We start from the raw sequence: 23718 nt of genomic DNA, 5'->3' as shown, positions 1-23718 counted from the left end.
TTAAATTTTGTTCTTATATTATTTTAAAGTACATTATTATAAACATAAAAGACAGAGATGGTGTTGTTGTTATTACTTTTATTACTGTGTCAAGAGAAGCCAGCCATCTTGGCTGACTGTTGAGTCTGTCGTGAGCTAGCACACCCCGGACAGGAGTGTAAAGTCTCGTGTATAAAGAGATCACAGTCCAAACAAAAAATCTGCTCACAGTTGTCACATATGTATACCTACAACAAAAAATACAACACTGATAGTCATGTAAACTAAGTTTTATTATCCTACATAAAAATATCACGAATTTAATGTCTGTACTTCATAGTATGAAACTATATAAAAATCATCCCAAAGCACATATAGTGTAAATCCTTAAAATGCTACTTACATTGAGTTCTTGAACAGCTGTTTGACAAGAAAAACATAATCTGAAAAGAAAACCACATTTAAACATTCTGGTGTCATAAAAATTTCAGATGCATTAAAGTTAAAACATAGAAATATAGACCCATTTGGGAGTCTTACACATTGGATCCTACTTGAGCTGTAGGTATTTCCCGGAACTGATCCAGTGGGAAGAGGTGATGATAAGAACGAGCAAGATGAGGGGCTGATACCAGAGTCAGGCCTAAAATGAACAAAACCATACGTTACAGTACAGTATAGTTCACACTATTAATCAGATGTACTGGTTAAATAGATTCAAAGTTGTAAGGAGTCAGTTGGCCAATCATAAATACATAACAAATGCAGCACTGTTAACCCTCTTCCAATTATTCAGCTTTCATTAACTAAATAAGACCATAAATATTCAATATGTAGTTAATAATCAAATTTCCTTTCAAACACTGAATAGAGAAATCTATTTTATATCCTTCTCAAAAACATTTTGTTTATATACTTGTACAAAATTACCTTCAGAATAGCTATATAGGGTGGTATTGAAATATACCTGCATGGTATTCACTGGGTCATGGTTTAATGTTGAAAAGTGAGGGAATGCTTATCCATATTTTTGGGTAGTGAAAACTTACATTGTATTTTCACATTAAAACCATAGGAATTGTTAAACTTAACAGACATCTAAATGGGATCTACAGATAAAAACTACATGTACCCGTAATTCATGTTATACAGAGAAACACTCACCGCAGGCCTTGCACTCGATGGGCAGCTCGCAGTATTTACTCTTACACTGGGGACAGAAGTAGCCTGTACTACTGAACCCCTGGCTGTTTTTACTGTCCAGGTGACTGTAAGAAAAAAAGATAGAAGCATTTCACTTCAACCAGAACCCCATACCTTAGATGTTTGTGAAATATTTAAGTATAATATGACTGGTTGTCATCTGTGGAATCAAATGAAACTAATTCCATATAATTCACAAGGACAAGAGTACATGTCATCAAACTCATTTACCGCCACAGCAAGGTACGGTATATGACAAGGTTATTACAAGGAGGCGACCACTAATCACAACACGATCCTTACCACATACACATGGATGGTCTCTCCTCCTTGTCTGCACTCAGCTGATGATGAGGAAAACCTAATCACAACAAGAAGTAGAAATCAAAATGATAAAAATTTGGTTCATCATAATGATTAAAAAACATTTGGCTCTTTATATTTAATAATTTCTCTGTTGATACTTACCCATTCTAATGAGTGAAGATTCTGTACTAGCCTATAAAACAAACAATAAATTGTATCAAAATACATGCATCAGCAAAATTTGTTCGACATATTTTATAACTATGCACCGCAATATTCAAAATTTTATATGAGTTTCAATCAAAAGAGAAAATGCATAAGTAGAAATTTTTTTCCCTTCAATTTACGACACTCATACAATTGATTCTGGGGTATTGACGTACAGTGGCGGGTGGTGGGGTGACGTGTTGAGTGAGGAGATCTTTGAAGTGGCATTCATCCAATATAACACTGTAGCTACCTGTGTTTAACACAAGTTACAATTAATAACAAGAAACCCATGCTACTTGAATATATTATATCCAATACAAAAAGGAATAAATAACAGAATAGAGAGATAGAGATAAAGAAAAAAAAAAAGGGAGCCCATATAAAATCTGGAGTCTGAACCTCTGAACCAGGGATCAAGAATTTCACAAGTTTTTCAAAGGCACTTTCGCTCATCATAAAACATGTACATAAACTTTATTTGTGGGTCAAATGTTTATGAAAAGTGAGGAAATATTTAGGACCAATGGAGCCCCACCCTAACACTTAATACCCCTTAACTCTGAATTTTACAATTTTGGTAGAGGCATGCCCATCATAATCAAGATCGTGTACTTTGTTTGTCAACTGGATGCTTAGGAGTAGAAAAAAGACTTTTCTAAATGCAAAAGTTTTTAGTTTGTGTCCAAAATGTATGGCCCTTGGGGTTGGGGATTATTAATTTCTTAATTTTTGTTCCCCTTCCCCTTCAAATATGACCAAAATATTCACCAAAATGACAAACAATACACCAGGATAAACAAAGACAGACAGCAATAGGTCACCTGAATTGATTGTGATGGGTAAAAAGATAATTTCATTTTGAGATAACTACCATGTGTTTCTTTACAAAGCTTTTTACAGACACAGACTTCAGCTGCTAGACCAATGACAGAGCATCTGACATTACCATCCCTCAGCATCTGAAAAGAAAAATGTACATAGAGGTTTCAAACCTTGATACATGTACATACAGGCCCTGTACAGTATTTTTTAATTTAATAAATTATGTTGTCACTTATTTGATGGCACTATAAGAACAAGCATTCTGAGAGTATTGCATTAGCAATACACGTCCCCTACCGGTTTGTGGAAATTGTGAAGAAAACAATGCACTGTTATGCAGAATATCGAACCCGAACATTAAAAAATTGGAATATAAAAAATTTATTTTCTCGAAAATATGTCAACCAGACGCTACAAAAGTGTAAACTTGATCTGTAGTTTGACATTTTGAAGATGTTCAGCAAATTTCATATTATTCCTCAAACGCATAAAGAAAAAAAGTGTGGAAAACTGAAGTGGGACAGACAGACGGATGGACGGACGGACAGACTGACGGACGCAGAGGAAAGCTATAGTCCCCTCCGGTGAAAACCGGTAGGGGACTAATAAAAGCAGTATTGTAACTATTGTTTATTTACGTTTGACGACATAAAATGTGTATCAATATAACACTACTCACATTTAATTAGAGAAGTTATGTAACTATGCATATATAAGCACCAGTTTTGATTCAATCAGTCTCTATTGCCCTGGCACAAATTCGATTGCTGAAAGGTAGCATATTGGTGAATGTGCTCAGATAATTTTTTAAATTAATTCTCTCTTGTGTCAGGTAAATCTGATTGCAGTTACCATCGCCTCTCCAATGCACACAGATTGCTGTTATATAGTTCCATTTTACAGCTATAGTCTTTTTTTTGAATTCTTTTTTTTGGGCAAAATTTTTCGGGCAGCCCTGTTCCGACGCCCTTGACGTAATCTTTACAGTATTCAGCACTTTGTGTACTTCATAAAAGTTTCTAGTATCCAACAAAACTAGTCGACTGATCATATCACAAGTTTACAGTTAAAATATTGTGGTTCGTAACACAACGGCAAGTTTACCATTGAAAGATACAGAATACATATTAATTACAAGGATTACAACATGATAACAATGTCAGGGTGGGTCTTTCTCTGAGCATCCCCAAGTACAAAGGCTCAGGACCTCAGCCTTGAATGATTGAGTCGGGACCTCGGCCCCGAATGTAAAAACTCAAGACCTGTGCGAAAGTAGAGAGTCCTAAATAAAGAGACGAAGAACACGGTTCCAAGTATAGACATCTTAACCTCTGCAAAATGAATTGATTAAAGACACAATTTCAGTCCCATGTTTAGAGACTCAAGACTTCAGCCCCAAGTATAGAGATTCAGAATATTAGCCCAAAGTAAAAGGACTCTGTACCCATATTTACTAAAATTCGTAGACGTAGACGTAGACATAAAGGTACACTACGTCTAAGTTTATGTCTACGTCTACGAACTTTAGTAAATATGGGTACAGGACTCCAAGTAAAGAGACTCACGACCTCAGCCCAAAGATCCTAATCTCTGTCCAAAGTATAAAGACTTTGAATCTATTCCAGATGTATAGACTCCAAACCTTTGCCCAAGTATAGAAACTAAGGACCCCTGTGTTTGTGGGGATTTTGTTACAGGTATCTCTGGAAACAATATGTGTAACAATATGTGTTTTTATACAAACTTATAAAAGGTTACAGATACCCTGCTTATGAATAATGTTAAGTGATACATGTATATGCTGCATTAAAATTACTACACTAGTAACTTACAGAGATGGTGCTGATGATGTTATCTGGGTCACAAGTTGTCAAACTGCCCATAACAACTAAAACTTCTCTACTGGCATGCCCTGGCATGTGCCTACAAAACAATACATCTTATGTACACACCAGTCCTATAACAATGCAACTTACTTACACATCAGTCCTAAAACAATACATCTTATGTACACACCAGTCCTACAACAATTCACCTTATGTACACACCAGTCCTAAAGCAATACATCATCTTATGTACACACCAGTCCTATAACAATTCACCTTATGTACACAACAGTCCTAAAGCAATACATCATCTTGTGTACACACCAGTCCTATAACAATAAATCTTATGTACACACCAGTCCTATAACAATACACCTTATGTACACACCAGTCCTATAACAATACACCTTATGTACACATTATGTACACACCAGTCCTATAACAATAATTCATCTTATGTACACACCAGTCCTATAACAATACATCTTATGTACACACCAGTCCTAAAACAATACACCTTATGTACACATTATGTACACACCAGTCCTATAACAATAATTCATCTTATGTACACACCAGTCCTATAACAATACATCTTATGTACACACCAGTCCTAAAACAATACACCTTATGTACACATTATGTACACACCAGTCCTATAACAATAATTCATCTTATGTACACACCAGTCCTATAACAATACATCTTATGTACACACCAGTCCTATAACAATACACCTTATGTACACATTATGTACACACCAGTCCTATAACAATACATCATCTTGTGTACACACCAGTCCTATAACAATAAATCTTATGTACACACCAGTCCTATAACAATTCACCTTATGTACACACCAGTCCTACAACAATACACCTTATGTACACACCAGTCCTATAACAATACACCTTATGTACACACCAGTCCTATAACAATACACCTTATGTACACACCAGTCCTAAAACAATACACCTTATGTACACATTATGTACACACCAGTCCTATAACAATAATTCATCTTATGTACACACCAGTCCTATAACAATACATCTTATGTACACACCAGTCCTAAAACAATACACCTTATGTACACATTATGTACACACCAGTCCTATAACAATAATTCATCTTATGTACACACCAGTCCTATAACAATACATCTTATGTACACACCAGTCCTATAACAATACACTTTATGTACACACCAGTCCTATAACAATTCACCTTATGTACACACCAGTCCTACAACAATACACCTTATGTACACACCAGTCCTATAACAATACACCTTATGTACACACCAGTCCTATAACAATACATCTTATGTACACACCAGTCCTATAGAAATACATCTTATTTACACACAAGTCCTAAAGCAATACATCTTATGATCACATCAGTCCTATAACAATACACCTTATGTACACACCGGTCCTATAACAATACATCATCTTATGTACACACCAGTCCTATAGAAATACATCTTATTTACACATCAGTCCTATAACAATACACCTTATGTACACACCAGTCCTATAGAAATACATCTTATGTACACATTAGTCCTATAGCTGCATTAGCAATACACCTTATGTACACACCAGTCCTACAACATTTGCAAGATATTTTTCCCTTGCTCCTTTAACTTATATAAAATTGATCAGTATAAATTCACATCACAGGTGTAGAGAGCAGAGCATCTTCACTGAGGAAACACTGCTTACCTGAGAGTTTGGTGGGCAAGTTCTAATGAATTCTGTAGAGACGGTTCACCATGACACACTTTATCAGCAAGACTCTGTAAAGTTGTAATATGTCTCCTAGGGTTGCCTTTGGAAATAGATCATTCTTAAATCAGATCTCATTGCGGTAGGCTTGTTTTATCAAATATTGGATTTTGCAAACACTTTGCAAATATATCAATTAATATACATATAAATAGATCAATTCATTCAGTTTACCTAAATTAACATCAACTCTTTGCAATAATTAAATTCATTTCATTCCTGTCTCATTTTGTATACTTCAATGTATATACTATGCAGAATCCAATATATTGAAAACCATATCAAAAGAAGTATGAATATAAATTTCTATTTGATATTCATGAACATGTACAACAAAACCAACCTCCAAGCTCAGAGACTTTCTCTGCCCTTTTGTTCTTTGTAATGATGATACCAAGTTGACTTATAGGGTTTTGATCAAAATACTCTTCAACAAAGTATTCCAAAAGCTGAAAAGAAATGCTAGGAATGGAATTTCAACTACAGTCACAACTAAACAATTGTTTGCCTTCTCCTGATGATAAAAAAAATACTTGACTCAGATACAAGTATTCAACATTTTGAGTACACCTTTTATCATTCTATTACTTTCTTTATCAAAATGGTTTCAAATCTATTTTTTCTAACACCAACCTAATTAAAATCAAACCTTTGATCTGCTCCTAATACCCGGTAGATTGCTTCTGTGTGGCGATCTATTAGAAGTGGATCAAAGATCAAATTTTAATTAGATTGTCCTAACATAAATTGACAAAAATATAAATTTTTGCTGCCTACTGATCCAAAGTTCATAGATGGCAAACAAACATTCTTTTTTATAAAGGTTATTGAACCTTTTGAAAAAATATTTTAACAAGTGTCCAAGTTTCTGCTTACACCACTTTTTGCGTAATATCTCAATAATCATAAATACCTTTGAGCCAAAACTACATCCATTCACTAGATTGAAAAAAGTTCAGATTACCGGTACCTGTTCTAAAACACCCCCTATACCACTTTAATCAAAAACAAAAAGTCTATGGGAATTTTGCATTACAAACAACATTGAGCACCCTGGATGAAAACATTAAAAAATTGTGTGAGATGTCCTGAGTATTTCCAAATGGAAAAAAAGATGTAAACATTTCCCATTTTGAAACTCTGTAGGACGTTTGTTTTTTTTTCATGTGAAATTCTCCGGGAGATAAACAGACAATGTGTCAATGAAGAAATAAGGGTTTTTTTTTTCCTTTTATCAACTGGAATTGTACTTCATTGACTGGTAAGTTTATTTAAACATTGGTAATCAGAGATTACAAAGCTCATCAAGACGAGGCATCACCTTACGGTCAGACGACGCATTCCTCAATTTAACATAATTTTTTTCAGGAATTTGTTATTGATTTACTACTACATTGACAAGCTTTCATGAAAAAAAATTAAGATACCTTACCAGGCATTTCTGCAAGATACTAGAGTATGCAATTTCCAATATAATCTTCTTGAAAATAGACTTGAATTGCTGATATAAATTTTTGTGTATATATATACAGCACAGAAGGCATGGGGTAATAAAACTTTGACCAGGTTTGGACGCCGACGCCAAAGCTGACACCGGGGTATAGCATAAGCTCCCCTCGACTTCATGATGGAAGAAGTGCCGGTAACCTGGGACAGACTATAATAAACTTACTTTCAGTGTTGAAAGTAGACGAGTGGGTTTCAGATCCTGGTCGCTCATAGCTTCTGACATGTCAATAATCAGGAATAAGTGCCTCATCTGATTGAAAAGTCATAACATATACACCATAAATCATATCATAAATCTCCAGTGTTTTATATTTAGGATGGTTTTGTTTATAAATACATAAATATATCAAAATGTACTTAAAATTACTTACCATACCAAGCCGAACATTCTTGATTTTCTCCAAGAGTTTTCTCTTCTTAGCTTTGCTGATGATATCATCAACACTGGCCTGAAGCGACCCTTTTTCATCTTCTTGAATTGCTTCCCTGTGATCATGTGAAAAAATAAGGACAGAATAAGGTACTTATAAAATAAACATTGTAACAATCTCTCTCTTTGGCAATTTGAAATTTAGGTCTATTATTAATGAAATTTGAAAAATTTAACAACAATAGCATGGAACAATGAATTTTATCATGAATCTGCCTTGGCTACCTGTATTTAGATCCCGAATAATCTCGACAATGAAAAAAATTCTATCTCTCTTAATTCCAAACAAGTATCCTTTGTTATACAAAAGTAAGTTACCAAGTGCGTTCATATTCTGTTTCCCATCTGTATCCTTTCTCTTCTTCCTCTGCCATTTCAATTTTTCTTTATTCTCTGACCAAAATTGATCACGTTGAAATTTCCAAAATTAGAGTGATCTGCCCCTGTTTCCAATATCTGGAGCAAAAAGGAAAGTAAACGTTCCGGTTTGCTATATAGTCACATACAACAACTACGAGGTTCGCGAGCGTAGCGAGGGAAGCGACCTATCGCTTTGTTCGCAAAGTTCACTGATATTGTTGACTATATATTGTGATAGATTAAACAGTTAAACCGCCAAGTCGGACTGTCCGTTGTCTATCGTAGCCGTTGACGTCGTAAACTCTCCACATTAGAAACAAGCGGCTATATTCTGATAATTTCAACCAAACTTTGAAAAAAGCATTCTTTGAGGAAGGGCTTTAAATTCTGTTCAAATGAAGGTCTATTTCCTCTTCAAATGGGAGATGACAAGAGTGAATGTTGGTTGGGTGTTTCAATAATCTTATCCAGATCAACCGGACTTCCAACCAAAGTTGGCAAAAAGCAACCTTAAACTGTTAAAAATTGAGGGAAGGACTCTCAAGTTAGTTTAAATGAAGAGTCAGTTATCCTTCAAATGGGAGCTTAATAATTGAGATAGAGTGAACATATATGTAGAGTTTGATGTTTTAAAAATCATTGAAGGTCCATGTGCGGATATCGGGGAGGGGGGTCCAAAACACCCTGCAAAATTTAAATTTCTTTAAATTACATAATAAATTACCAAAATTATGCCTTGGACCTCCCTTGGCCATCTCAAATAACCGTTGGACAACCCCCCCCCCCCCCCCCCCCCCCCCCGCGGAAAAATTTTCTGGATCTGCGCATGCGGTCCATTTCCTCTCCAACGAGGAGATAACGAAGAGCGAAGATAAGGTTAAGCGTTTAAAAATCTTTTTCCCCAGAACCCCTGGATTAATTTCAACCAAACTTTGCACAAAGCATCCTTAAAATTGTGTCTTCGAGTTTGTTCAAATGAAGGGCCATTTTCCCATTGCAACTACACTGAAGTTGCAAGAAGTGCATGTACAATTAGATTGGCTGTTCGTTCGCCCTAAAACGCGTTCGCCCTTGACGCCGTTCGCCCAAGGTCCGTTCGCCTAATCTATACTACTATATTAAAATAATAGACTCGAATTTTTGGGCTTTAATACCGAGAAATCGGAAGAAGACTGTCTTTTGTTTTATATATTTTAAACATCATTGGTACTTAAAGATTACCAATTTGTTTTTATTTTTTCTCAATCAAGCTTCGCTAATTAATAATCAACGAAAATTCCTTTAAAAAATCCGGAAATCATCTGGATTTTTGGGATTTTACAATCTTGCACATGCTCATTACATTCACTCTAAACCACAGGAGGCTCTTTAGTTTATGTTTCCACAGGTACCTGTAAACATCTTGGTGGTATAGATGCGTGATGATCCCGTCATCAGGTGGATCCTCCTTCCTCGGTTGTTTCGGCGCTGTCCACGACAACATCCAGAGGTGCGCCGACTGGGGTGATCAGCTCCCAGCCCGGGACCAACCTATCCGCCTGTGTAAACCTTGCTCTTGCTCTGGCCCTTTCTTTCCTCCTCTTCCTGCTCCTTTCGGCCCTGTTCAGCATCTTCAGTCGTTCTCTCATACCTTGTCTTAGCTCCGCCAATGCTGCTCTTTCCTCTTCGGGTGCGAGTCTGTATCTTTTTGACAACTGCCTCAGATCTCTCCTTATCGATGCTCTTTCCTGTTGTCGTCTATTTCTGTGCCCAGTTGATTGCTGCTGTTTCTGCCGAACCTCTTCCAAACCGAATCTCTCCTTTCCCACATTGTACATTATTGTGGCCATGGCCTCCGCCTTTTTGTCTTTTCCTCCAGCTAATGATGTGTTCAGGATTGAATCTACATCAAAATCAAATTGTTCCCAATCTGCTTTGTTGTTGTTAGGTGGCCATCTGACTTTCTGCTTCCGTTCTTCAGATATTGTATCAAGGATGGGCGTTGGAATCGCCTGGCTGTGATCCTCTTGAACCTCAACCTGCTGGTCGACTTCCTCGCTGTCTGACACTTGGACGCTGTGTTCACTTTGGTCTGAGTCCTGGACCACCCCCTCCTCCGTCTTACCAGGTTGCCTTGTGCGTTGTGCCAGTCGTTGATTTGGTCTGCACCCCATCCATTTGCCATATGGATCTTCAGCCCCCTTGCGTTCTTCAGAGTCTTTCCACAACTACAAGTTGATCCGTTAATCGTGTTCACCTCAGTCCTTGGACGGTTGGTAGTCGTATCCATATAATCCTCCTGGTTAGGTCGCTCATTCTCCCCCACTCTTTTGCGACCTCGGGGGTATCTTAGTATGTATATATGTATGTCCGTCTATAGCGGATATAATAGGTTCCTATTCACAATTGTTTGCTACATTATGGGCATATGGGAGGCATTTTAAATGTGGTGAAGGCCTGTCCCGAGACACAGATTATTCCAACTAAGCAGAGTGAAGTGAAATTAATAGCATTATTGTAGGCCTAAAGCTTGGTTATGTAAATGTCAACAATACGGTGTCAGTATTTCGTATATAAATGTCCGATATCATATGCAATGTCAACCCGTGCACGCACGGGTCAAAGTCTAGTTTTTATACACTATTAGGATTAATGTATATATATGTTAATTTTTTGTATTCTGATCAATTTAAACATTATGAAGAGATTGATTAATGAAAACAATGAAAGAACCCGATATCGTACAATTAATAAAGGGTCTTGATGGAGGCCGAAGAAATAATTAAGGTCAAGGGAAAAGAAGTATGGCGGATAGGTTTTATATTTTCTCTCATCTTTTCAAAAAAGGAAAGTCTAAAAGGGACTTGGACGTCAAAAATTTTATTTTTATTTTTTTATGTATGAAATGGTTTATTGGTGCATTTTAAATGATTGACCAAAATATTGAATGTTAAAGTCAAGTACTTACAAGCGAGATACAGAGGTAAGAATTGACATTATGTAAACAAAGCTCGAGTTTTATAGTTGTTTACAAAAAATGTAATGGAGAGAATTACCCTTTCTTAGACAAAATGACATGTAAAAAACAATTTAAACCGATTCAATATCTTCATAAATACTATTATCAACAAAAGAAAGCTACATTTGATTGAAACTTTCACCAATACAACACATATGTAAAGATTGACAACATTATAACTTGATATTTGACTTTTAAATTTTGACATAGCATTATAAACTTCAATATTTATCATTATAAACATTGAAAATGGAAAAATAAAATTTGAAAATTTTAAGTCAAATCGTGTCCGAGTCCCTAGCATCATTTACCTAAGAGAATCTACACTTAAAAAATGAGACATTTCACAAATTAACTACGAAACGCCTGCACCGGAGTAACTGCTTGTAGCTCTAGCATTTCAACAATTATATTCTGATGTCCGTAAGCTATCATTGAATATTACCTGATAAATAATTATTGAGAAATAAATTAAAAATGATAAACCAGCCCGAAATAGCAAAACTGAGAGGTGGTGGACACGCTTTGGCTGATCAAAGTCAATGGGAGTTTGCATCAAAATAATTGTAATGTTGACAGGACGAGTTCGTCATGCATCGCAGGCAGATACCTTGGATCGGCAATCTATGGTTAATTGAAAAAGATGGATTAATTTGAGAGATTTTTCTAAAAAAAATTTGATGGAAAGAACTTTCCCCGAACGGGTGCCGAGGCTAATGAACGTCATGGCGGAGAGTGAAGGCCGAGTTAACCATTGGGCAGATACTTTATATCTGACAACTTTGGTTAAAAATATTCTAATAAATATGCATACACTAGAGCTTTTTAATTTCATATATTTTTTTAACACGACAGATTGGCGGTAGTAAACCTTATACATGTACCTTAATTTTTTAAACAATGAGCAGAATCTAGAGCTAACTTTTTTATGACGTCACAAAAGTGGCATTGAAGGCAACATATTAATTTCACAGCTTTTTCCACCTTAAATCTTGTTGTAGCTGAACAATTCGTTTTAAGCATTGTAAAATGCCAGAATTACAACTGAATAAAATTTCTTTCAGTATGTGTAGGCATTTTGAAGGTGTTTGGGAACATTGCTTGGGATATGACTTCCATTTAAGCACCTAAAACATTTTGCAAAAAGTTTTCTCGGTTTTTTCGCTTGTGGTGTAGGCTATCTATTCGGCCTTAATATTTTCCAAGGAGGAGAATATACTCTTTAAAAAACTTCCCTTTATAGATGTTCCAAAATCGATCAGCCATACATGTATATCGAAAGCTCTCAAATGTAGTTTCCACAAACACCAACAAAGACTTTTCAACATTAGGGGTAGGACCCTTTAGATTGTTGTTGGCATTAACCATAGCATTTACTGTCAAATGTGTCCCTGGACAAACGGTATTAAAATCATCGGGTGTGTATGATAGTATAGTAATCTCCTACAGTGGTGTAGCTTCCATTGTGGCAATGAGGCAACTGCCTCACTAGAATTTTTTTTGACCATCAATGGGATATTCCCTCCCACATAGTAGAAATTCTTTCTTTTGTAAATTTAAGAATTAAGCAAATCCCACTTTGCATGTCATATTCCGCACTTTACTCACCTTGCCAGTTGGTTCTGTCCCCTGCGAGATATCTTTCTCCGCAATGAGACGCTTGAAACATTAGGGAAGGTCAACAATGACCGAGGAATGTCTGGTTGGCCTTGCCTTACTTTTTGTTCACAGGCACCAAATGGTCTCAGTTGACACAATATCCTCACAAAATTTGCAAACTCCCCCCCCCCCAAAATAAAAAAGCCGAATCGGCCCATTAAATTTTGAAGTAAAGCAACGATTGCTTTTTCAAAAATAAAAATGTTCATTCATCTAAAATATGTTAGAAGTCTTATTTTATTATATACTGTTGTATACATATTTTTAAATAATAAAGAATTCAAAAATTGAGTATACGACAATTGTGTTCTCAATTTTTGAATTTCTTAGAATTCTAACAAAACTCCGTTGCGGACAATGTTTTTTTTTTTACATTTTAAAACTCCTAAATTCATTTTTCGTAGGGGGCTTCGCCCCCTGAACCTCCCACCAGAGGAGAGCCTTGGGGGGGGGGGGGGACCCGCTGGGGGCCTCAGGCGGCCCCAGACCCCATGCCGCAATAAATTTGCCTCACTAAAATATTATCTCAAGCTACGCCCCTGTCCTAGTAATGACTCACTCAAACCATGTTTTTCAAAGATCTACGCTCGTTTTGCAGGAGAAGAAAACATGTAAGAAAAAAATGATTTACTGTACAGAAATTATATTTCTGAATGTATCCTTTTGGTGTAAAATGATCAACGAGGCAAACATATTGCATCTTGGTTTGACACTTTCCGCTAAATAATCAGCCAGTGTAAACAATGGTACACCAAAGGTACCATTGTTAACATTGGTAAATTTCTCACTATTTGTACCCCAAAACTCGTTCAGAGTACATATGGGTCCAATGGCACCAATGGAACAAATTGTTACCATAGGCAGACAGGTATTGGTACCACTGGAAATACTCTGAACGCACCCATTGTGTTCTAATGTACACATAAAACGGGGAAGTTGAAATGGGGGGGGGGGGGGGTTCTTTCTCTGAAATTTTATTTGGAACAATGATAACAAAAAAAAAATATAGTGAGATCAAAGAACAAACTATAGCGATATGATGCACCAAAAACCCACTCACTGGTTTGAAATTAAATAAAAGAAGTTAGCTATTTTTTTTTAATCAGCTGCAACAAAAAGAATTAAGGCCACATAATGTATATACATCCATTTCAGTTTAGATTTTTTTTATCCCTGCCCGCTCCTCTAGTTATCCAGCCATGCAGTTTTTAATATCAATTTAGGAAAGGAATTAAGAAAAAAAAATTGGACACAGTTTATACAGAAACTATACAACATTGAGATGGTGACCATCTCAAAGGGCCCCACTTTAATAATGTTAATGGACAATATGATGAAAAGCATTTCTGAGAATTTTGCTATGACCTGACCTATAACTTAGAAATTTTCCAGGTGGCATAAAACTTATAATTCATTCTCTCTACCCCTTACATACAGGATTTTTTATTCAACTTGAGCGAGATTAAGTAGAAAAGGGAAATAACCTACTGTCTAAAACTGATTACATGTATATTGAGATCTGCTATGACCTTCACATTGACTTGGTTCAAATTATGGAGTCAATGCATACCATTAACCAAAAAGCTCTGTCAACGTAAAGTAGGAGCCAAATAGTGCCATGTGGAGAGTATATATATCTGCTCTAAATAAAAGAATTTTGAGAGATCTATTATGACCTTGACACTTGATGTACAAACATCATTCAAGGTCACTGCACATCCTTTGATTGAAGGCACTCTATGAGTGGAGTATGAGCCAGACTGGACCAAAGGGAGAAAAGATGTACTCGGACAAGATATTATTCTTTGACCTTCACATCTGGCCTTGGAACTTGGTTCAAGGTCACTGCACACCCTTTGCTCAAAAGCTCCGTTTTTGTTAAAGTATAAGCCCAATAGGGCTAAGTGAAGAGCATATATGCTCAAAAAAAGAATTTTTTGCGTGATCCAATATGACCTTGACTCATGACCTACAAACTTCATTCAAGGTCACTGCATACGCTTTGTCCATTGGTATTTAATGAATGAAGTTTGAGCCAGACTGGACCAAGGGGAAAGATGATATGCTCCGGACAAGGATTTTTCAAATAATTCTGCTATGACCTTCAGCTTCAACCTAGAAACATGGTTCAAGGTCACTGCAAACCCTTTCCCCAAAGGCAATCTGTGGGTGAAGTATGAGCAAGATCGGGCCAAAGGGAGAAAAGACAAGAGATCTTGGATGGACATACGGACAGATGGATGGTCAAACTGATCACTGTAGGGCGCCCCCAGAGCAGGGCCCTAATGAACAAAAATATGATTCTACATAGTAAGCATTGTATCATTTTGATGTGTAAAGTGTTAATTCCTGCGCTTGCGTGGGATATCATCTAGTTAACTTTTAAATTAACCATTACTTCATCTTTAAGTTAACCTGTGATGTTATTTGAAATCAGTAAATGTAAAGAAAAAAATCATTCTTTTGTTCTTCGAAATTTTATTTCATTTTGAATTATAAAAACTGGTGACACAATCAACTGGCAATGAAAATTTATTTTTAAAGGGGTGAATAGCAAGCTTATTTTTAAGTTAATAACATTACAATTGTCATTAAAACATTCTCCATATATGCTTTTTAAAGCTAAACAGTAATATTCTTTAATGGCAACTTAAAACAGGATTACTTATCAAATATTTTATACGTCAAGTCACAACTGGAGTTAAGTACGACTTTTTTTTAAATCCAACTTAGCTTTTACATTATTAAAAGCTCTTCATGCACTTGCTATGTACTGTAAACGAAACTAAGTTAACACTTGGTTATTTTAGTTTAGAAGACGATCTTGACTTCTTCAGAGTTGCCAAATTTTCTTCATTTGGCCCATTCACCTGCAATGTAAATACAAATTTAGGTTAAATATGAAACTTTAAAATGCATAGGTATTTTTCAACATATCTAGCTAAGGAAAAAATTTACTTGAAGGAATGCATGTACTTTACCTCTGTGGAGTACTATACAGTAATAGTTATCCAGGTCCAGTCAAGGGTGTATAGGGATTTACCCGGGCTGTATTCCATACACTCTAAGGCCACAGATAAATCCCCATACACCCTTGGTTGGAACAGCCGGCCTGGATAATGAATTTATTTCTTCAGTTATACAAATTTTAAAATTATATTGTTTTACCAGTGAAATAAAATTAATACATGTACCTGTTGCAAGTCAGAAGCAGCATTCTCCACCACTTTCTTTGACATAGAACGTCTAGATCTCTCTGAACCTGTCGCAGAGGAGGAAGAGCCCAGGTACGAGGTGCTAGAGTCAGGCTGGTCTGGAGCCAGACCCAATCTCTTCTTCCTCAGGCCTGGCGAGTTTCTCTGCACTGAGGCTGACATTGCGGGTCTCTTCTGAGCAGACGTTGAGGAGGAAAGAGTTGCTGGTGTGGAATAAACTACCTTTGTTTGGGTGCCTCTCCTCGTGGTGAAGTAAGAAGAGGCAACAAGAACACTAGAATTGCTGACTTCAGAAACACTGGGAGACAAAGTTTCTGCTGTTCCTTTAGTTTCTTCTGTTTCATCATTTTGCAGGCCTTTCACCATTCTTTTGGGTCTAGACTTTGAGTATGAAACAGTCTTTGTATCAGTTGTTCGAGAAAACTCATTCACAATACCCATTGGTCTTCCTGGGTTTGTTTCAGTCAATAAAACTCTATCAAATTTACTGTAGCCTTGGATTGGTTTACCTCCCTTCACAGTTTCTTCTGTTGAAACTTTTGATTTCTTGGAACTGGCAATCGGTTTCTCTTTCTTGATGGTTCTCTTTCTTATCTTAGGAATTTCCAGCTTGACATCATTGTCTTCCCCCACTAATGAGTTATACACAACCTCATTGGTTGGCCTGTAGTCTCTGGTTGTCGGTGTTATGACATTGACAGCCTCCTTTGGCCCATTTAATGAATTGTAGATCCTTTGACTCCGTCTTGGAGTTGGGACATCCCCTCCATCTCTCATCTTCAGCTTGCGGATCAGACTTGCAGTGGAGGCCGACTTTTGCAATGGTTTATCTGGTGTTGAACTCCTTGATTCTTCTTCCTGGAGGTTGTTTGAACTTCCTCCTCTGCTAACCGTTTTACGATTCACACTCACAGTGGAGGTGGGCTTTATCATTGATTTAACTGGTGTTGAACTTCTTGATGATTCTTCTTCCTGGAGGTTGACAGAACTTGATCTTTTTCTGCTCACAGTTTTTTTAACATCTTTTTTCTCATCCACAGTGGGTTTTACACTATACTGTGACAAAAACTTTGGAAGTTTCTTAGTGCCTTTCTGATCCCTGCTCTTTGATGATCCTGACCTTTGTTCCAAAATAGTGGTTGGATTACACACATTCATACTTTCCAAGCGGACAGGGGTCCTTGTTTTTACACCTGCTTTAGATAAGGGAAAGTTCCTACTACTCTTCAGTTTACCCTTTTTTCCTTTCAAAGCTGCAACCTGCTTAGGCTGAACATCTACTTTTCTCGCAACCTGTTCCAGGGCAGCATCTGAGAGTCGCAAACTTTTTCGATAGAGTGGTATTGGTGCCACTACTTTCACTGCAGTGTCAGGCCCCACTAAGGAATTATACACTCTTTGACTTCTCCTCACAACTTGCTCTACAGCAGAAGCGATCGTTCCTTCAGCTTCACTGACCGGCACATTTCCTACAAGTTCATCTCCATTTGAAACTGCTTTAGACACAGTACCATTGTCTGATAATGCTTTCTCCTCTTCATTTATCAAGAGTTGCACTTCCTTTGCTAGTTCTGACCCCACATCATTCTCCTCCACTAAAGCATATTCCATGTCAACAGGGCGGGCAAAAGCACACACTGGATGCACAACCAGAAGCTCTGATGTCTGACCAGACGATGTGACAGGTATCATCAATTCAGTGGGCTTTTCAATGCAGAAAGTCATTCTGTCTTCATTCTCAGCCTTCTTTGCTATTTCATTAATCAAACCATCGTCAACAGGATCTGTTGAAGTGTCTAAATGAGGATCCACAATATCTGAAATTGTGTTCAGCAGCTCCGGTACATTAGCGTCCTTATCATCCATTTTTTTTCCGGGAAGCTCCTGAACACCTGTTAAGTCTTGACTAGTTTTTGACTGGTTCTCTGTCTCGCATTCCATTTTCTTTTCCCCCTGTACACTCTCACTTTCACTCATTTCCACATCCATATTAGTTTTTTCCACAGGTCTAGGTGAGCCTGGCACAGTCTGGTCTGAAATGAATGAATTTTATTTTACAAAGCAATCAATTTCATTCAGTTCTGAAAAATCTGCCTTAAGCTACATTGCAACAATGTTAGAATTAACTGAGCTATTGGTTATAAAATTTTGTATCTAAATTCTAGAAGACATCATTATACCTAAGTTTACAAGGTCTGTTTGCTGTCCAATCTCCATTTTGTTCTCTCTTACTGACTCAAATGGTGTACTTGATGATTTTCTTTATTCCATTTTCTTTCTTAATATGTGAAAAAGATAAAAGATAAATATTAATCAATGGTACATACAAATAAAAAGATGAATGTGCTCAAGATTTGCAACAACAGCATTGTCTAGCCACTTATCTAAAAGTCATTTTTAATAACTAATTAAATACGCTAAGAAAAAGCATTTTGGTCTGTATAACGTTTCCCGCCAATATTTAACAAATATGAATTAAAATGAAAATTTACTTTAATATCTAACTTTAAGAAGTGATTTAATATTAATTCTTTATACACATATCAGCTGCTTAATAATATGTTCCTCACTCATAGACACCAATTTCAATAAAGAAGTTTTTAGACCCCCCCCCCCCCCCCCCAGGCAAAACTCATTTAAAAATCATTATTTGACTACAAGTATTATTTTAATATAAATCATAGAAATTGATTATACTTTTGAGTAGACAACTTTGTTTTTGAATATCTGACAGAAATTCTGAAATATTTGGATGTAAAATATTGGCGGGAAACGGGTGTTAGCATTCGCAGTTCTTTTTCTTCAGATGGACAGGTATAGAAAAGTGAGTGCAATGCACCAGCACTTGGGACTGAAGCTGTGTTCTTACTTTAGCATGGGGAATGTTAACACAAGGCCAAAAGATCTGGACTAATTGGGCTGGTTACTAATCACTCCTTTAAGTCTACTCCACTATATTAAGACAGTTGCTGTATTCATTTCCAACTTTACATGACTGGATTATAAAACATTTTTAATCCAATATATTCTGTGTATATTATATACAGTATATTTAATTGTACATGTATTTAAATTGTTTAAGTATAAAACACAATTTATTGCATTAGTCAGGCTATTAATAATGAAGTTTGTTCTCCATGAAGATTAATCACAAATCTCTAAGATTTTCCTTCTTTTGATATTAGATATCTCTATTAGGAAGACAGACATCTTGGCTCAACGACATATCGGCCCCTAGCGATTGACACCTCAACTCTGACAGGTCAGCCCAAAATTATTGACACATCGGCCCATGTAAAAGACACCTTGGCCAAATGAAAATTTGAGGTTGTATTAAATATAAATGTATTTAAGTCTTTGTACATAAATAATATAACAAATAAGGGCAGATAATTTAAAAAAAACAATATTATAAACATGGGCAGATAATTACAGACCTGTGGGGCGGGAAAGTAGACACAGTTACACAAATTATTTACCTGGTATGTGCTTGATAATGCAACTTCATTAATTTTTATTTCGTATGAAAAATCTGCAAATATCATGCTACTTAAAAAGTACTGTCCGATTACTTTTCATAGTAGCTGACATGCTGACCATAAGTGCCTAACAGTTTGTGCCTTGTTTCTGTATTTGATACAAGACTATAGTCTGTCCAAAGATATTTATGCAGCACATTTGAACAATTTTTAATAAAAATACACAAACCTGTGAAAGAAGTGCAACTAAAATCCACAAAAAAGAAAATATCCTAGATATCTTCATTGACACCTTATCACTTAATTTTCACTCAGAAAAAATCACAGGAACAAAACAGGATTTCTTACGGAAATTTATAATGGGGATTGTTTATAATAGGAATTGTTTACATCTTTTCTCCATTCGAAAGTCATTCCGAATACTGTTACCTCGCACAATTTTTTCGTTATCGTCCGGGTACTTTGATCTCTTTTGCAAATGCAAAATCTTGGTAGACTTTTGTTTTTAGCAAGGTATTGAAACCTGACAAGCTAGAGGGGGCGTTTTAAATAAGAAAAGCTTGGAATTTCTTCATACTATTTATTGAAAATCATTTTGACCCAGAGGTGTTTATAAATATAAAATAATGTAAGAAAATGTGCTGCATAAATATTGTGGGACAGACTATAGATATTCCTGTTCAAAGTAATAAAGGAATTATTATTTTCTTTAAAGTAATTATAGTATTTTTGTTATTTTGGACATCTATGAGGTAAAATATCCACCAGGGTATATGTCCCTGATATCCACAATGGTTCTTCGATTAACTGATAAACAGTATACTAGCTGGTTGAAATTAAAATTAAAGGATACGACTCATTTATGGTCATACTTATTCAGACCTTCTTAATTGAAAAAAAAAACCCAAATAGCAAGGATTTCTTTATCATTGATAGATCACAATAGAAATGTAGACAATCACAAAGAGTTAAAGAAAACAAAAATATATGTACATGGAAAATAGAAATTTGATTGACGATATGGAACATCAAGTATAGGCTGATAATCATTGCAAGGATATGGACTTTAGTGATTATCCTCTCACAATTATTTAAGCCTGCTCATAGATAAATTCTCATTGTCACAAATGACACACATTTGAGACTCTAAAGGAGAGTGCAGCAACGTCTTCATTGTTTAACTATTAGCACTTAATTCTCTTGTTTTCAAAATTTTACTTTAACAATAAGCACTTTTTTCAATAACTCACTGTCTTTTGTATTTTCATTGATATGTAATATCTAAATCAAAAGTAATGAATACCTCAGTTAGTAGAACACCTGTCTATTTAAGGGGGGTTGGGGTTATCAGTTTTTTTTTTTACCTCGCATCCACCAATATTAACTTTATCTACATGCGCAAATGAAAGAGTAACTGAGTAATGCGTAATTCTGTGTTTTACAGATATCCAGCACTTATCATTAATTTGATATGTACATCACTTTCAGGTGAAATAAAGCGTATGTAAATACTTACGTGCTGTATTTTCGAGTGCCTTTTCTGCTTGACCTCAGTATCTGATATACTGGAACTGGCTATGGCTGGTCCGGACTGCCGCAAACTTTTGACTGGATCTACTTTGACACAAACCGCAATAGCTATATGAAGATTTCTTTCACAATAAACAACATTTTCCGAAATATTTAAAGACTCATTGTATGAAAAAATGCTAAATGAATACAACTTCAACCGGAAGTTTTACTCTGACGTAGTACTATGTCACGAATTACTTTCACTTTAACCGGGGACTGAGTAATGACCTGATGTGTGTATTGTCCTGATTGACCTGATGAGATATATTTTGCAAAATAACACATTTAAGGAAATACAACTCTAATGATTATATCTAATGATAATAATTATGATATTTTCTTTATATTAAAGTAAAATTTTTAATAGGATTTTCCATCATTAAGATGTCATTTGATGATCACAAGTGTGTAATGACTTGATGTTTTGTGTAATGACCTGATGAGGTTTTTCCCCGATTTTTCTAAAAAATAATGATATAGAAATTATTTTTTTTTAGCTTGGTTTATAAAAGTAACTTTATTCTTTATTAGATATAATAGAAAAATGATTTATATATGTTTCATAAAATGGGGGTTAAATATTTCTACCGTGTCGTAATGACCTGATGAACATTGACTGATGAGAGTGATATACATGTACACATGACGTTTTTAAAAATTTTTTATCTAGCAATCATTCTGTTAACTTTCTCTGTCCCCTTTTTAAAACATGAGAATGAATTAATAAAAGATATCTTTCAAAAGTCAATATTTGAATTTTTTAAATATTTTTTTATAACTGAATTTTTTATATGATGTGCTTTGTAAATGACATGATGAAGATTGACTTCATATTATACTGATATGAATGATGTGTATAAATGAATCAATTGAGTAGTTAATCAATAAATGTATTCTGCTTTTTGTAGAAAATAATTTACTTCTTTTTTTCTCTGAGAAGATTTTATTATGCATTAACTGTTTACTAGTATATGACAGTGCAATACTTTAATCAGAGAGGATTTACAATTTTAAATAACAATGCAAATGATAGGAATGAGAAAGAACATCTAACAGACAAATATGTTACAAATATAAAGAAAAAATAAAAAATGAAAAATATGGTGTACCTTTTCAGGACAGTGTACTAGCTCTCTAGATATCACAATAAAAAAAAATGTTAAGTGTCATTTATTGTTTTTAATCTCACTAAAATTTTCTTTTCTTTTTTTATATTTAGATATTGCCAATTTAATCTTTTCATCTTGGTTTTGGATAAAATAATGTAGTAATTCATGTATTAAGCTTAGTTGGGACGATTATTTTACAAATGTTATATAACTGTTGTCCTATTCCGAAACCTGAAGCGGAAGACGGGCGTTTCAAAACATATAATCTGGACATTTTTCATATTAGTGGATGAACGTAGTTTGAGCACAAGGTGTTTATGATTATCGAAATACCAAGCAAAAAGTGGCGGAAGCAAAAACTCGGGACAGAGTATATAGCAATATTTACATTCCACATATATTTTTGCTTGTAAAGTGTGTTGAAAGCTACGACAGTTGTAACACTGTCCATAACACACACAGGGTACTCAGAAATGCACCACTAGTTAGCGCGTTATGAAAATTTGTATGCACACATCGTGCCGTAATGAGACTGTATCTTTTAAAAAATCATGATTTAATGCTTATATTAATTTTTTTTCCAACCAAATATACTAGATGATGTTATATTACAAGTTTACAAAAGCACGATTTTTAACTATATTCAGTTTTGAATATTTTAACAAACGATAAGAAAATAAATTCTACGGTTTTTGTGGTATCTAAAAACCCTTGCTCTATCATGTTACCTCATGTCTTGTGCTCTAACCACTGAGTCATTTCAGTCACAACAAACATCATTGTTAGATGCTAAATGCAACTTCAACCACGAATTGACGGACTTATAGTATTTCTCTAAAACGTTCAATTGTTGGGATACAAATTAACTTTTTTAAAGTATAGTGGGTCATCTCTCCACGTTTTTGTTGATTGAAATCGGTTTGATTTCCTTTAAACCTCATATAGACTATGACAAAAATATGGAGCCCACACCCACTCTATAAAAGAAAAGGCTTTGAAGTTTGACACTATTTGGAGGTTTTGACACGCATACGCCAGTTTAACAGTTTAAATCAACCTATTATAAATACATGTATTTAACATATTTAAAAGTTATAAATCGATGTTATAGTAAATATACATTGTTTTCAATAAATGAGAAAGAAATTATGAGATTTGTTCATATTTTAGTTTTACAGTATCTTATCTATCCTCATATGGGCAGTTTACACGCCTTATTCACCCATCTTCTTAGCTGTATATTTTTTAAGG

General features: G+C 35.4%; 2 protein-coding genes across 3 annotated transcripts; both read right to left on the bottom strand.

The window, feature by feature from the left end:
* Positions 1-61: 61 nt before the first annotated feature.
* Positions 62-9958, bottom strand: LOC128190152 (general transcription factor IIH subunit 2-like). The gene is made up of 15 exons (XM_052862066.1): positions 9827-9958; positions 8394-8531; positions 8017-8131; positions 7809-7895; positions 6480-6585; positions 6074-6179; positions 4353-4443; positions 2570-2657; positions 1872-1948; positions 1651-1681; positions 1486-1543; positions 1144-1247; positions 520-622; positions 383-422; positions 62-227 (listed from the first exon to the last, which is right to left on the bottom strand). The coding sequence occupies exons 2-15, from the start codon at positions 8447-8449 to the stop codon at positions 90-92; spliced, it is 1200 nt and encodes a 399-aa protein (XP_052718026.1). The 5' UTR covers positions 8450-8531; positions 9827-9958; the 3' UTR covers positions 62-89.
* A 5592-nt stretch (positions 9959-15550) lies between these two features.
* LOC128189553 (uncharacterized) lies at positions 15551-21545 on the bottom strand. 2 transcript variants are annotated; one of them, XM_052861208.1, is made up of 4 exons: positions 21303-21545; positions 18488-18585; positions 16287-18340; positions 15551-15962 (listed from the first exon to the last, which is right to left on the bottom strand). In XM_052861208.1, the coding sequence occupies exons 2-4, from the start codon at positions 18522-18524 to the stop codon at positions 15894-15896; spliced, it is 2160 nt and encodes a 719-aa protein (XP_052717168.1). In that variant the 5' UTR covers positions 18525-18585; positions 21303-21545; the 3' UTR covers positions 15551-15893. The 2 variants fall into 2 exon arrangements, with proteins under 2 accessions (XP_052717168.1, XP_052717169.1); XM_052861209.1 differs by lacking the exon at positions 21303-21545 and adding an exon at positions 20216-20298.
* Positions 21546-23718: the final 2173 nt, after the last annotated feature.

The sequence above is a fragment of the Crassostrea angulata genome, chromosome 6 (genome assembly GCF_025612915.1).
Source record: "Crassostrea angulata isolate pt1a10 chromosome 6, ASM2561291v2, whole genome shotgun sequence".
In the NCBI taxonomy this organism is placed as follows: Eukaryota; Metazoa; Mollusca; class Bivalvia; order Ostreida; family Ostreidae; genus Magallana; species Magallana angulata.
The sequence above is the reverse complement of the archived record's forward strand: the minus strand, read 5'-3'. Positions and strand labels throughout refer to the sequence as shown.

Excerpts from the sequence above, each read along its gene's own strand:
- LOC128190152 (XM_052862066.1), bottom strand. The coding sequence starts at position 8,449 with ATGGCAGAGGAAGAAGAGAAAGGATACAGATGGGAAACAGAATATGAA. Across the intron at positions 1,949-2,569 it reads GCTTTGTAAAGAAACACATG|GTAGCTACAGTGTTATATTG; the intron begins GTAGTTATCTCA and ends TGTTAAACACAG. Across the intron at positions 1,682-1,871 it reads TCACCCCACCACCCGCCACT|GCTAGTACAGAATCTTCACT; the intron begins GTACGTCAATAC and ends TTTGTTTTATAG.
- LOC128189553 (XM_052861208.1), bottom strand. The coding sequence starts at position 18,524 with ATGGAGATTGGACAGCAAACAGACCTTGTAAACTTAG. Across the intron at positions 18,341-18,487 it reads AACAGACCTTGTAAACTTAG|ACCAGACTGTGCCAGGCTCA; the intron begins GTATAATGATGT and ends CATTCATTTCAG. Across the intron at positions 15,963-16,286 it reads CTGCTTCTGACTTGCAACAG|GTGAATGGGCCAAATGAAGA; the intron begins GTACATGTATTA and ends TTTACATTGCAG.